Below are 13,646 nucleotides of genomic sequence, written 5' to 3'. Positions count from 1 at the left end.
ACCGCACCCGCACTCGCCAAGCCCGCTCCCACCTCGAGCCGCCTCCCCCTCGTCGACCGCTCCCAGCTCCCCACCTCGACCATGTCCGACGACGCAGCGCAGCACGCCCAGGCCGACCAGCTCAAGCAGCAGGGCAACGACGCCTACAAGAAGCGCGACTTTGCCAACGCAAAGGACCTCTACCAGCAGTCCGTCCGCTCCCTCTCTCTGTCCTCACCTCTCCTCGACCAACCCCGCCGACTGACTCTCTCTCTCTCTCTACAGGGCTTGGGACACGTTCCAGGACATCACCTACCTCAACAACCTCGCAGGTGAGCTCGCTCACTCCCCCTCCCCCGCGCACCCGTGCCCTCCTCGTGCTTCGCCAACCCCGCCTCGACCTCCCGTCGAGCGGCGCAGGCTAGTCTGCCCTTCTAGGAGCGCACGGTCGCTGACTCGCTCTCTATCTGCAGCCGTCCACTTTGAGGAGGGCGACTTTGACAAGGCGATCGAGACGTGCAACAAGGCCGTCGACGAGGGCCGCGACCGCCGCGCCGACTTCAAGCTCATCGCCAAGTGCGTCGACGTGCTCGCTCCCTCGTCTGGGTAGAGCGCTCGCACAAACCTTGCGGGTGGCTCGGCCCTTCGTCTGCTGGGGCATGTTGAGCTCGTCCTGACCTCGCTTCCCTTCCCCACCGCAGGGCCCTCGGTCGCATCGGCACGTCCTACGTCCGCAAGGGCGACTTTGACAACGGCGTCAAGTACCTCCAGAAGTCGCTCCTCGAGCACCGCACGCCCGACGTCCTCGCCAAGCTCAAGGACGCCGAGAAGCAGGCCTCGGAGCAGGCGCGCCTCGCCTACATCGACCCGCAAAAGGCCGACGTCGCGCGCGAGGAGGGCAACACGGCCTTCCGCCAGGGCGACTTTGCGAGCGCCGTGACGCACTACGCCGAGAGCATCAAGCGCAACCCGGACGACCCGCGCGGGTTCACCAACCGCGCCGCCGCCTACACCAAGCTCATGGCGCTCCCCGAGGCGCTCAAGGACGCCGAGAAGGCCATCGAGATGGACCCGACGTTCGGTGCGTCCCTTTGCTCTTCCTGTCTGCCTCTGTCTCTCTCGAGCGTCGGCCTGACCCTCTTCCTCCCCCCCCTCTCTCCCCCTCTCTCTCTCTGCCTCCCTCTCGTGTCGCAGTCAAGGGCTACATCCGCAAGTCGCACGTCCTGTTCGCCATGAAGGAGTTTGACAAGGCCCTCGCAGCAGTCGAGCTCGTACGTCCCTCCCTCCTCTCCTGCCCCTCGTCTCAAGCCCCCTCAGCGAGCCTTTCTCCTGACCGCTCGATGCTCTCCCTCTTCGCAGGCCGCCGAGAAGGACACGGCGCAGGCGCACACCAAGGAGATCACGCAGCAGTTCGCCAAGGTGACGCAGAACATGGCGTCGGCGCGCGCGGGCGAGTCGGACGAGCAGGCGTACGCGCGCGCCATGCGCGACCCCGAGGTGCAGCAGATCATGGCCGACCCGGCCTTCCAGAGCATCCTCCAGCAGGCGCAGCAGGACCCGGCGAGCCTCCAGCAGCACATGATGAAGAACGCCGACGTGAGGAAAAAGGTCGAGGTCCTCGTTCGCGCTGGGTGCGCCCCTCTCCCTCTCTCTCACTCGGCCACCTCTCTTCTCAGGCGTCTACTGACCACTCTCTCGACCCTGCAGCATCATCAAGACCGGCCCTCGCTGAGCGCTGCCGTCCTCCTCGCTGGCTCCCTCTTCTCGCCCGACCCTCGTCACCCCCCTCTCGCTACTCGCGCCCTCCTCCCCCCGACGCCGGCGTTCCTCTCGATGTCGCCCCTCCTCTGTGTACAAACTTCTCCCGTCGGAATCAACAGCATTGCAGATTCTCCACTTCGCGCTTTCCACGGCGAGAGCCCGAGAGCCGTGAGAAAGGGAGCCCGGTGCGCGAACGAGCGAGCCTGAGAGGATCTGTGCCGCGAGAGATGGGCGACGACGAGACAAGGCGCTCTACCTGCGCGCAGGCTCCGCAGCGCCAGGCTTGAGAGAGAGCGGGTCGCGAGGCGGTCCGAGCGGCGTTCCCAAGACGAGAGCTCTCAAGCAGAGGCTCGCAGTTCTGCTCCTTTCGGGTCCGCTTTCCTCTCGAGCGACTTATCGAGACGTATGCTTGAGGCCTGAGCCGAGTCGAGGACCCTCCCACGAGGACGCACTCACGACTCTGCGCTCAGGAAGGAGGACGACGAGGAGAAGGTCGCGCTCGAGCTTGCAGTTCTGCTCTTCTCGGGTCCGCTTTCCTCTCGAGCGACCTATTGAGACGTTTGAGCGAGAATCAGGTCCAGTCGAGTACCCTCCCACGAGGTCGCGCTCTCGACTTTGCGCTCGAGAAAAAGGACGACGAGGAGAAGGCCGCGCTCGAGGTCGCAGCGAACGACGGTCTGCGCACGACCAGACCACTTTCCCGACGTGGCTAATCCGGAGAAAGCGGGGGAGGAGACGGCGGCGAAAAATAGCAGCCGGCCCGCGCGGCGAGCGATTGTGCGGACGCTCGCCGTTTCCCCCTTCCTCTCCCTCCTGCTCCTCACTCGCCGTGCGCCCTCGCTGCTGCTCGAGCCCGCTCTACCGCCCCTCTGACCTCTCCCCGACAAGGTGCGCCCCCTCGCAACTCGCGCCTCCCCCTCTCTCGTCCTCGTCCCCCACTTCTGGTCCTCGACCCAATCTCTGACGCCTCGTGCCGCACAGGACCAGCACGAGATGCCCAACACGCTTCCTCCTACCGGTATGGACGCCTATGCGGCCTACCCTGTCCACCGTGCGTCCCTTTCCCCCTTCCTCGTGCGAGCACCGCGAGGTACCGGTCGAGAGGCGGCTTGCCGGGACTGACCTTCTGGATCCTCGTCCCTCCTCCCCTGCAACAGCGAGCGGTCACGGCAAAGCGGGCTACAGCAAGGGCGACGACCTGCCCGCCAGCGTCGACTCGAAGCCGTCGTCGCCGCTCCACTCGCCGAGCGACGTCCGCTCTCGCTCGCCGCACCGCGCCAAGGACCCGTTCTTCCAGCCCGAGTCGCGCTCTACTTCAAGGGAGCCCGGCCGTGCTGAGCAGCTCCAGAAGGAGGCCGCTCTGCGCCAGGTCCGCGCCGCGCAAGACGCGAGCTACGAGGCCGACCTCGAGCGCGCCATCCGCCGCTCGAAGCGCGACGCCAAGAGCGAGTCTCGCGAGCGCAGTGGAAGCCGCTCGAGGGGCATGAGCCGCATTCGCGCCGCGATCAAGGACAGTGCGTCGCCCAATCTCTCTCTTTGTGTCTCTCCGAGAAACGACTCGCGCTCGAGCCCTTCACTGATGGCGCCCCTTCCATTGCGAGCACTCGCAGTCGTCTCGGATCCGTTCTGGCACCGTGCGAGCAAGGAGGAGGGCGAGCACCAGGTACGTCTCGCGTTTTCCCTTCCCACATTCCCCCTCTGGTCGTTCCGCTCCATCGCCGAAGCGCCCACTGACGGTCGCACCCACTTCTCCGCCTGCAGGACGAGGCGATGCGCCGCATCATCCTCGACGAGGTCAACGCGGCCAAGGCGTCGACCGATGCCGGTTCGCGCGACCGCGAGGCCCGCTCCAAGTCGCGCGCGCGCTCGCACGCCCGTTCGCCTCTCGCGACGAGCCAGCCGGCGAGCCGCAGCCAGAGCCGCGTCCGCAGCGTCGTCGACGCGCTCGCCGGCGCCGGCGGCGCCAACAGCCCGTACGACCGCAAGCCGGCTGCGGCTGAACCCGCATCGTCGGCGCCGGCGCCGGCCAAGGACGAGATCGAGGTTGCTCCCGCTGCGACCGGCGCGCCCGCACTCGCTCCTGCAGTGCCGACGGTCGAGCCTGTCGCCGCTGTCGAGAAACGCGAGGCCATTGCGCAGTGAGCGCAGGCGGGCGCGCCGAGGCGGTCGAGGGTCGAGCGTCGAGGCGGTCGGTTGCCCAAAGTCGTCTGTCGAGCGGTCGTAGAATCTTTCTCTCTGTGCTCAGTAATCGAGTCGAGCAGTCTCTGGTCCTCTGAGCGTCGAGAGAGGCGCACTTGAAAGTCGTCGACGGGCGACCCGCTCGTCCGCACGAGGAGCGGGTGAGGCGATGCTCGATCGGGTTCGGCTCCGACTTCGCTCCTTCAACTCTCTCTCTCCCTTACAGAATCCTCTCGAGCGCGTAAAGAGCTTCTCTTGAACCCGCACAAGCCTTCACTTCGACCGCCGCTTCTTCAAACACAATGGCCAGTGCGTCCCCTCCTCGACTCGGCGCTCGCCGCTCCTCCTTATCGCGGCCAGACGCTCACCCTCGCTCTCCCACAGCCCCCGCCCCCGCCCCGATCCCTGCGACTCGTCCCAGGTCGCCCCCTCGCGGCGCCTGCGGCATGGGCACGTACCCGGTCCCGTCGACCTCGGACGAGGCCCGCCCGTCGTCGCGCTCGCGCTCGCCGACGACCCTCATCGACAGCATCACGCGCGCCGTCTCGCGCTCCATGTCGCGCCCTCGCGGTCGCACGTCGCCGTCGCCCGAGATCGTCGCTGCCGCCTCGTCGAGCGACGAGACGCTCGCCGCGCCCGGCCCTGCGCCCGCTGCAGCCAAGGCCAAGGACGCCGCCGCCGTCCCGGCGCCTGCGCCTCGCTCGAGGTCGCGCGAGCCTCGCGGCGCAGCAGGCTTCGGCGACTTTGCCAAGTCGCACAGCCGCGAGGCGAGCCGGTCGCGCACGACGACGTCGGGCGCAGCTGCTGCCGGTGCGAGCTCGACGCGCGAGGCGGGCCTGGCGCGCGTCAAGGAGGAGCCGCGCGGTGCGGCCGGCCTCGGCGGCAAGGCGCACGAGCCCGAGACGAGGGGCCGGGCCGCGGCGGGCGTGTCGACGAGCGGCGAGGACGGCAAGGGTGGGCGGTCGGCGAGCGTGTCGAGGGCGAGGGCGGCGGTCGGGCGCATGTGGGACGCCGTCAGGCCGCAGGAGGAGGTCGTGCCGGACGAGAGGACTTGGGGCGCGGCGGGCATGGGCGACTGGCGTGCCGCGAAGGAGCGGAGCGCGAGTCGCGGGAGGAAGGCCGAGTGAAGGTCGCTCCTCCGTCTCTCACGTCGCGCTCGTCTGTCCTTGTCGTACCCAGCTAGAGTCTGTAGCTTCGTCTGTGCCCTAATGTTGATCCTCGTCCGTGCCATCGCGCCTGTGGACGGAGCTGGAGCGAGGCCGAGCACGACGACGAGACGAGGCTCGCGGACCGCGACGAGAGTAAGCAGATGCCCGAGAGCGAGCAGGTTGGAGCAAGCTGAAGCTAGAGCCCAAGCCCGGCAGGAAAGAGCGGTGTGTGGCTGAGCGAGAGGAGCTCTGCCGGAGGGAGACGACGACGTCGTCGCGGCTGCTCGGCTCGGCTCGAACCTCACCTCGCCAGCTGCTGCAGCACACTGCTGTGCTCTGCCTAGGCGTACCAGCTTCTGCGCCGATGGACCCCGAGCTCGCGGCGGGCGCGGCGGTAGCAGCAGCCGCCGACGAGCGAGTCGGCGCCGAGTGGACCGGGTCGACCTCCAAGGCGAGCGACGCAACAGCAGACCTGGTCGCCGGTTGGCTGGGTGGAGCAGGTGCGTCCTCTTCTCTCTCTCTGTCGCCCAAGAGCGGCCGCTCTCGAGCTGTGCGGCCTCGAGTCGCCCACGTCGGCTGACCCTCTCCTCCCCGGGTCCATCTCGCAGTCGGCGTCCTCGTTGGCAACCCGTTCGAGGTGCGCACGCGTCTCTCTGCTCTCGTGCATGGTCCCGCGACTGACCAGCTCACCGCCTCGCAGGTCCTCAAGGTCCGCTTGCAGACGGCCCCCTCGTCGACCTCGACCCCGTCCAGCTCGTCGCCTCGAGTCGGCAAATCCTCCGTCTCGCCCCTACGCTCGCCGTCCTTCCCCTTCCCGCCACCGCCAACCCCTCTCGGCAGAACCGCCGCACCCGCGCCACTACCAGCCGCGGCGAGCCCAGCTCAGCACTCGCCCTCGACCCTTCGCACGCCCGGACCTGCCGCCCTCGGCGCCGCAACCCGCCCTTCCGCCGCACCCGCATCCGCACCGCATGTACCACATACAGCCCCTCACGGCACGCCCTCGACGTCGACCGCGCGACCGGGCCTCATCAGCCTGTACCGCACCGAGGGCTTCCGCTTCTTCTTCGCCGGCACGGCGGGCCCGATCCTCGGCCTCGCCTTCATCGACTCGGCCTTCTTCGGCCTGTACGGGCGCATGATGTAAGTCGCTGCGTCTCTCTTCCGTCCCTGCGGCGGCTGCGGAGCTCTGGCCTGCCCTGCCGAGTCGCTTTCGAGCGGCGCAGCAAGGCTGGCGCTTCGCCACCGGCCGCCCTTCCTGGATGGCACCGACCCTCTCTTTCTGTCCTACAGGGAGCAGCTCCACCAAGACCGGCAAGACCCGAACGCCCTGTCGCGCGTCTTCCTTTCGGGCGCGACGGCGGGCGCCCTCTGCGCACTACTCGAGACGCCGGTGCGTCGAGCGCGACCCTCTCACTCTGCGTCCCTTTCCCCAGAGCGTTCCTGACGTCCTCTCGATGTGCCCTCGACCTCGCGACCCGCAGATCGAGGTCGTCAAGACGCGCGCCCAGGTCGAGTCGGTCCCGGGCAAGAAGCTCGGCTCGTTCGGCATCGCGCGCCAGATCGCCCGCAAGGAGGGCCTGCGAGGCTTCTACATCGGCGGCCTCATGACGGCGATCCACGACAGCATCTCGAGCGGCATCTTCTTCTGGAGCTGTGCGTCGTCCCCCGTCCTCTCCTTCCCCTCCTCTCCCCGATCTCGAACACGTTGCTCACCTGCTCGACTGGACCCCTCTCGGCAGACTTTGTCCTTCGACGACTACTGCGCGGCGACTCGCCGTTCCAGTCGGCGCCGCCACCATCAGCCTCGCCCCTCGAGTCGCTCAACCCGTTCTCGCCCTCTGCATCTTCCGCATCCACCGCATCGACCGCTCTTCCCGATACCCCGACCGCACCCGCATCCGCACCCATACCCAGCAGCACCGGCCCGACCATGAACAAGGCCGAGGTCGGCCGCATCCTCCTCGCCGGCGGCCTCGCCGGCGCGTTGAGCGCCATCGTCCCGTACCCGTTCGACATTGTCAAGACGCGGCTCCAGACGGCCAACTTTGAGACGCGCGCGAGGACGAGCCCGGCGGCGCGAGCGGGCCAGTTCACGAGCAACGCGACGCCGTTCCACACGCGCGCCGGGGCGGGCTCGGCGGCGCCGGGAGCGGGCGGCGGCGGCGAGGGGGCGACGTCGGCGGCGGCAGGAGCGCGAGGGGCCGACAAGCCTCAGCGGCTCACGGTGCCGGGCGTGTTTCGCGGCATCCACGCCGACGGCGTCGCGGCGCAGCGGTACCGGTACCCGTCGTCGGTCGTGTACCAGGTCCTGTCGACGTGGGTGTTCCCGGCGCGACGGGTCGCCGGGCAGCAGGCGCCACACCTCGACGCGAGGGCCGAGAAGTGGGCGTTGAGGCTGCTCGGCCTGCAGGGGTTCGCGACCGGGATCCGGCCGACGGTCGTCAGCTCGTTCGTCGGCAGCGCGGCGACTATCAGTGCGTCCCTCTCGTTCCTCCCTCTTCTCCTCCTGCACATCCTGGTCATGGACGAGTCGGGAGACAGCGCACTGACGCCTTTGTCGGCCTTTCGCGCTCGCAGCGACGGTCGAGCTGGCGCTGCACCTCATGGGTGTCAACGGCGGCGGCGGCGGCGTCGGCTAAAGAGCGAGGTGCGGGCGTCGTCGACGAGGAGCAGTCGAGTAGACGGGAGGAGCATGGGCGAGTAGAAGCCGCAACGAGCACACATCTCCAGCTCGACTTTCAAGGCGACGTGTCGAGGAGGAGGAGCAGTCGGGTCACGGTCGCTTTGCTTTCGCGCGCTCGGCTGCCGGCGTATGATAGCGAGAGGGATGCTGCGCTCCTGCTCGCCGCTGTTCCTGAGCGCGAGCGAGAGCAGTTGGCTGCTGCGCGACCGCGGTCGAGCCAAGTCGCGTCGCCCCCTCGCTTCCCTCGCTACCGCCCGCCCTCTGCGCCAGGGCCCCCCAGTGCTGTACTCGGGCTGCCCCAGCTGCGCCTACAGAGCCGCCTGACGACCTCGCACGCCCCGCACGACCGCCTGCACGACTCCTCGAGGGCCTCGTCCCCGCCCAACTCGCCTCGGTTCTCGCGCCCTGCCGCCCCGACTGCCGCTAGCACCGCGTCAGTACCGCCATCGATACCTCCAGAGCACACCACGACCCGCGCATCACCTCGCGAGACCGCGACGACCGTCCAGGACCCGCCTCGTCCGTCCCTCGAGATGGCCGACCTCGACACTCGCTTCGACCGCCTCAAGCTCGATCAGGGACAAGACGGTCGCCCGCAGCAGTCGGGCAACAACCTCGGCGTACCCGGCCAAGGCGTCAGAAAGGTGCGCTCGCCGTTCTCACCTCCCTCTCCCCGACTCCCCGGTTGAGCGACCTTCGGCTCGCTCTCCTCGGGCCCTGACGTTCCTGTTGATGCTCTGGAACTGACACTCGTGCACCCGCAGCAACGCTCGCAACGCTTCACCGTCCCGACCGCCCTCAACTCGCACTCGCACTCGGCACCTTCGCCCGTCCCTCCTCTCCCGTACCAGCCTCCTCCTCTCCCCGTCCAGGCGCAGAGCGCCAACCTGTTCCACCTCGCCGATCAGCACCAGCACCAGCATCAGCATCAGCAGCACGGCCTCCCTCGCTCCTTCTTCCCCGCCGCGCTCGACGCGCACTCGCACTCGCTCGACCCGTACGCCCAGTTCGCCTCGTTCCCGGCGCCGCCGGTCTCGGCCACCCTCGCCCCCGAGTTCCTCGCCTCGCCGACGGGCATGAGCCCCTACCCGGGCCCCGCCTTCCGCCCGCCGCAGTCGAGCTTCACGGGCGCGTACGGCGGCGTCGGCGGCGCGGGACAAGGGTTCCTCGGCGCGCAGCAGCAGTACCAGGCGCCGGGCATGCAGCAGCAGTTGAGCGCCGGCAGTGCTGGGGGAGGGAGCCGCTTCAACAACGGGCCGGTGCCGCACGTCGTCGAGGACCTGGACGAGGACATGTGCGTCTCCAGCCGCTTCTGTCGGCGACCTCCTCCTCCAGCGAGGCCTCTGACTAATGAGGCTCGAGTCTCGCAGCATCGAAACGGCCATCGTCATCAAGAACATCCCGTTCGCGTGCCCCAAGGAGCAGCTCCTCAACATCATGGTGCGTCTCGTCCTCCTCTCCTTCTCCCTCTCGCCCACCCGTCCTGACCCTCCGTCTCTCTCTCATCGCAGTCATCCCTTGCGCTCCCTGCGCCGTTCGCGTTCAACTACCACTATGCGCCGGAGGACCCGACCTCTTTCCGCGGCCTCGCCTTCGCCAACTACCGCGACGGCCACGAGGCGGGCGTCGTGCGTGCCGCCATGGACGGCCTCGAGATCATGGTGCGTCCTCTCTCTCTCTCTCTATCTCTCTCGCGTCGTCGACGCTGTCGACGAGGCGCGCGTGAACAGGAAGAGAGCGCGTCGTCACCGACCCGGACTGACTCGTTCCCTCGCGCCACGTCTTTCCCCCTCGCGCAGGGCCGCAAGCTCCGCTGCGAGTTCAAGAAGCAGCTCAAGCCGGGCGAGAAGGAGGCCATCGAGCGCACCAAGGCTCTCAAGCGCATGCGCTCGGCCCAGCTCCTCGCCGGCGGCGGCGGTGGCGGCGGCGCGCCCGACTTTGGGTGGAACCGCCGCGAGGCGAGCGCGCCGGGCGGGTACGCCAGCGGCGGCATGGTCACGGGTGCTTCGGGCGGCGGCGGTGGAGGCGGGGCAGGGTGGAACGCCGGGCTCGGCGTGAGCGCGGGCGAGGACGGCATCGAGGACTACGGGCGGCCGCTCGCGTTCGGCCCGGGCACGCACCTCGGCGGCGCGTCGTCGGCTATGGGCACGGGCCTGTCGCCCTCGTCGGCGCCGTCTCGCGGCGGGCCGCCGACGTCGTTCGGCCAGCGCGAGTTCGTCCCGGCCGGCGGGCCCCAGCCGCCGCACCACCCGCAGCAGCAGTTCCAGCACCAGCGCCAGCACTCGCACCAGCACGTCGGCCACGAGCGGCAGCACTCGTCGCACGCCGGCGCGACGCACATGGAGCCGTCGTACTCGTCCGAGTCGGCCTCGGCGTCCGTGTCGGCGAGCCCGCCGAGTAGCGACGTCGGGACGAGCGTCAGCCAGCGCATGGAGCGCGGCACGGGCAGCGTCGACAGCGAGGTCGGGACGGTGGCGACGACGGCGAGCGTCGGGACGGCGGCGGGAGGCAAGAACGGTCCGTCGCAGTCTCTCGCTCTCGCCTCTCCTCGTCCCGCCGCTCTGATGCGGCGAGCCGAAGATTTGACGTCTGTGCGCGTCGCTGACGTCTCTCCCTCTCCTGCAGATCTCGACCTGAACGACCCGGCGACGCTCGAGCTCTACTCGCGCGTGCTGCTCTTCCAGGGCGACTCGCTCCGCGACGAGCTCGCCTTCTCGCGCTCGCTCTCGTCGCAGCAGCGCCGTACGGTCCACCTCATCGCCAAGAAGCTCGGCCTCGAGCACCGCAGCCTCGGCGACGGCGAGTCGAGGCACGTTGTCGTCTACAAGCCCGGGACGGCGCCGCCACCTGAAGCTCGTCGAGTGCGTCCTCTCTCCCTCTCTCTCTCTCCCCCTCTTCTTCGTGGACATCTTCTGTCCATCGAGACTGACTTCTACACTCGTGCAGCCTCTTCGCGGGTCCGTGTCGACCGCCGCCCTGCGCCGTGTCGCCTCGCGCGACGGCTTCCACCCGCCCTCCTCCTCGAGCCGCCACAACTCGTCCTACCTTCCTCCTCCCCTCCCGACGTCCTACCTCGTCCCCTCGCACACGGGCGGCTCGTCAAACGGCTCGCTCGCGACGAGCGTCGCCGGCCTGCGCGGCAAGAAGAGCATGCCCAACCTGAGCGCCCATGGCCACCAGCAGCACAACGCGCACTACGGCGGCCTGCGCGGTCACGCGTCGTCGAGCGAGGAGGACAGCCGGTCGCCGTCGCCGATCCCGGCCGTGCCGCCCATGCCGACGAGCATCTCGCTCTCGGCGCACCTCGCCGCCTACGCGAGCGGCAACGGCTACGCGTCGGCCGCGTCGCCCCTGTCGTCGTCGCCGGGCGGCGCCGCGAGCGGCGGCTTCGGCAGCGGCGCCACAGGAGGCGGGACCAACGCCGCGAGCGCCGCCTTTACGCGCCGGTCGTACTCGAACCTGCGCTCGATGGCGGCCTCGCCGGCGCGCGACACGTCGGCGTCGTCGCAGCCCCAGTACGCGACGGTCGGCCACTCGAGCTACGCCGCCGTCGGGTCGCCGTCATCGTCGAGGAGGCGCGAGATCCCGTCGGTCCAGGGCCTGTTCCAGGCGCACGGCATCGCCGACAAGGACGCCTCTGCCGCCGTCACTGCCCCGCCGTCGCCCTCGCGCGATCGCAGCAACGGCTACGGCGCGGCGCCGGGAACGGCGACCGCCGCGAGGCAGCCGAGCGGGCCCGGGTCCGAGGTGCACGACTGGCGCCGGCGCGCCTGAGCGCGCTCGACGACCACGATGGCGCCGTGTAGCCTCTTCCTATCGTTTTCTCTCTTCCTCTCTGTCACTCTCTCCTTTCCCGTCCCCTTTTGAGCTTAGCCTCCCCCTCGCACGACCCCTCGACGACCGTTACGCCCCTCGCCCCCTCCTTAGCCTCCTCCGGCGTGACGACCCCTTGCAAATACCCAGCTCGCAGCCTTCTCTTGATCGTCTCAAGAGATAGCGAGAGCGTGCTCGCCGCCGTGCTGCTCTGCTTGAGCCAACGTCGATACCTCTCTCGAGCACTCGAGCCTCTTCCGCCTCGGTGACTCCTTCGCCCTCTGCGTCACGAAGCTGGCGCTCTCTCGACAGCCCCTTTGCAGCTGCTCGAGCGAGCCCGTCGACGCGCAGAAGCGAGCAGAAGCTCGTGAGGGCGCAGCCAGCCTCGATTTGAGAAGGTCGGTCGCAGAGAATCCGGACGAGCTCTCGGGACGGCGCGAGGGAGAGCACGAAGGTATAGATTTGCAATGCGAGAGAGGGGGTGATAGAGCACAACGGGTATCTAAGCCGCGAGCCACCAATGCTCGCCTCGAGGCCATCGCCTCCCGACGCCGCCCACCTCCCACCGCCCGTCGCTCAGCCCGACGACCCACCGCTGCCGCCCTGAGCTCCTCCGCTCGCCGTAGCCGCACCGCCCCTCGACTGAGCCGCCGAGCGCAGGACACGCGCCGACGCCGGCGTGGCCGCAGCCTGGCCCTGACGCCGCGACGGCGTGACGGGGCCCGAGCCCGGGGCCGGGCGCGGTCCCGCAAAGCGCGCGACGCCGCCCGCGCCACCGCGCGCCGACGCAGTGCCCGACGGCGTCGCGGCCCGGTACGACGCTCGAGGCCTCGGCGTCGTGGCGGTGGCGGCTGGCGCGGGCAGGCGCGAGGCAGCGCGGATGGGCGGAGGCGGCGGGCCGGCGACGACGGCGAGCCGCGAGGCCGGGAGGAGGAGCGAGGCGACCGCGGCGTCCGAGTCGCTGGACGAGGGGCCGTCGTCGTCGTCGTCGTCGGACTCGACCTCCTCCTCGGACGCCGACGCGTCGGGCGACAGGAGGATGACGACCGAGCCCGTCGACGAGCGCGAGCCCGACGACGCCGAGTCGTCCGAGTCATCGACCGACAGGTCAATCTCCTCGATGTGTGACGCGACGAGCCCGACCTTGTCGTCGTCGCCCTCGTCCTCGGACTCGTCCTCCGTCTCGACGCCGCCGAGAACCGCCGCTCCGGGCTTGCCGCTGCCGCTCGCATCGACACGGTCCTCGGCCGACGACGTCTTGATGAGGCCCGTCGTGGGCGCAAAGAGGCACTTTGCCGGCGAGCGATCCTCGTCGAACGAACGCTGCTCGAGCGTCTTGGCGATTCTCGCCTTGGTGGGCGAGCGCGGCGGAAGGGCTGCGGCGGCGTGTGACGCGGTCCACCGCTCGAGCTTCTCGGCGGTTGTCGCGAACGGCGACGACGCGGCGGCCGTGTTGAACGCCGTGAGGGCGTCCGAGTTGTCGCGGACCTCGCTCAGGCCGACACCGGAGCCCTCGTTGAATTCGTCGTCACTGACGGCGACGCCGCTCGTGACCTTTACGGGCTTGCCGTCGATCCAGGTCCACTGCGGGCAACGACAGGAGTGCGGGAGGAACAGAGGGTCAGACGGGCAAAGAGTGGGGGGGAGGAGAGCGGCGAGGCGCACCAATACGGAGACGCGAGGTTGGCGCGGGCTTGGCATGGTATTCGAAGATGCTCTTGGAGAAGGGTGGCGCAGAAGCAGCTCGACTTGGTGCGTGGTGGGGGTGCAAGAGGGGCGAGTTTGATGAAGTGGGAGATGAGGGGGGACGAGGTCAGTTGATGGCGACTCGGGCTGTGGAGAGGGATGGGAGTGGGCGCACAGGGTAGAGAGCACTCGCAGGTACGAGTGCGAGCTGCACACGTCGCAGCTGGGCCAGCGAGCGATGTGAGAGTGAGGAGAGAGACCAAGGCTCCATCTCTCTCGCTCTCGCCCCTTCACTCGCACCTTCGATCCGCCTCGAGCCGGTGCCAGCTACCATGACCGCCGCCTAACTCGCCCCTGCCGCCCTCCCCTCGCACCCCCAAGCCCTCGTCGACCTC

General features: G+C 69.2%; 6 protein-coding genes across 6 annotated transcripts; 5 read left to right on the top strand and 1 right to left on the bottom strand.

Moving 5' to 3' along the window:
* Nucleotides 1–81: 81 nt before the first annotated feature.
* On the top strand, nt 82–1,792 carry RHOBADRAFT_38834 (uncharacterized protein; the record flags this gene model as incomplete). The annotated part of the gene is made up of 7 exons (XM_018413570.1): nt 82–188; nt 265–311; nt 453–555; nt 681–1,060; nt 1,174–1,250; nt 1,339–1,610; nt 1,687–1,792. 7 exons carry the CDS (start codon nt 82–84, stop codon nt 1,709–1,711), a joined length of 1,011 nt encoding a protein of 336 aa, XP_018268780.1. The 3' UTR covers nt 1,712–1,792.
* Nucleotides 1,793–2,719: 927 nt separating this feature from the next.
* On the top strand, nt 2,720–3,882 carry RHOBADRAFT_55426 (uncharacterized protein; the record flags this gene model as incomplete). The annotated part of the gene is made up of 4 exons (XM_018417841.1): nt 2,720–2,791; nt 2,898–3,254; nt 3,351–3,403; nt 3,502–3,882. Exons 1-4 carry the CDS (start codon nt 2,734–2,736, stop codon nt 3,880–3,882), a joined length of 849 nt encoding a protein of 282 aa, XP_018268779.1. The 5' UTR covers nt 2,720–2,733.
* Nucleotides 3,883–4,220: 338 nt separating this feature from the next.
* On the top strand, nt 4,221–5,147 carry RHOBADRAFT_55425 (uncharacterized protein; the record flags this gene model as incomplete). Its single annotated transcript, XM_018417840.1, has 2 exons — nt 4,221–4,227; nt 4,303–5,147. Coding segments are annotated over 2 exons (832 nt in total), but the record flags the coding sequence as incomplete, so codon positions are not given.
* Nucleotides 5,148–5,430: 283 nt separating this feature from the next.
* RHOBADRAFT_55424 (uncharacterized protein) lies at nt 5,431–7,803 on the top strand (the record flags this gene model as incomplete). The annotated part of the gene is made up of 7 exons (XM_018417839.1): nt 5,431–5,566; nt 5,675–5,703; nt 5,767–6,209; nt 6,360–6,459; nt 6,551–6,722; nt 6,809–7,543; nt 7,647–7,803. 7 exons carry the CDS (start codon nt 5,431–5,433, stop codon nt 7,706–7,708), a joined length of 1,677 nt encoding a protein of 558 aa, XP_018268777.1. The 3' UTR covers nt 7,709–7,803.
* A 482-nt stretch (nt 7,804–8,285) lies between these two features.
* RHOBADRAFT_55423 (uncharacterized protein) lies at nt 8,286–11,600 on the top strand (the record flags this gene model as incomplete). Its single annotated transcript, XM_018417838.1, has 7 exons — nt 8,286–8,396; nt 8,517–9,046; nt 9,123–9,192; nt 9,264–9,413; nt 9,552–10,269; nt 10,378–10,613; nt 10,699–11,600. The coding sequence occupies 7 exons, from the start codon at nt 8,286–8,288 to the stop codon at nt 11,524–11,526; spliced, it is 2,643 nt and encodes an 880-aa protein (XP_018268776.1). The 3' UTR covers nt 11,527–11,600.
* Nucleotides 11,601–12,141: 541 nt separating this feature from the next.
* RHOBADRAFT_46321 (uncharacterized protein) lies at nt 12,142–13,266 on the bottom strand (the record flags this gene model as incomplete). Its single annotated transcript, XM_018414766.1, has 2 exons — nt 12,142–13,149; nt 13,231–13,266. The coding sequence occupies 2 exons, from the start codon at nt 13,264–13,266 to the stop codon at nt 12,142–12,144; spliced, it is 1,044 nt and encodes a 347-aa protein (XP_018268775.1).
* Nucleotides 13,267–13,646: the final 380 nt, after the last annotated feature.

The sequence above is a fragment of the Rhodotorula graminis genome (genome assembly GCF_001329695.1).
Source record: "Rhodotorula graminis WP1 unplaced genomic scaffold RHOBAscaffold_13, whole genome shotgun sequence".
Classification (NCBI taxonomy): Eukaryota; Fungi; Basidiomycota; class Microbotryomycetes; order Sporidiobolales; family Sporidiobolaceae; genus Rhodotorula; species Rhodotorula graminis.
The sequence above is the reverse complement of the archived record's forward strand: the minus strand, read 5'-3'. Positions and strand labels throughout refer to the sequence as shown.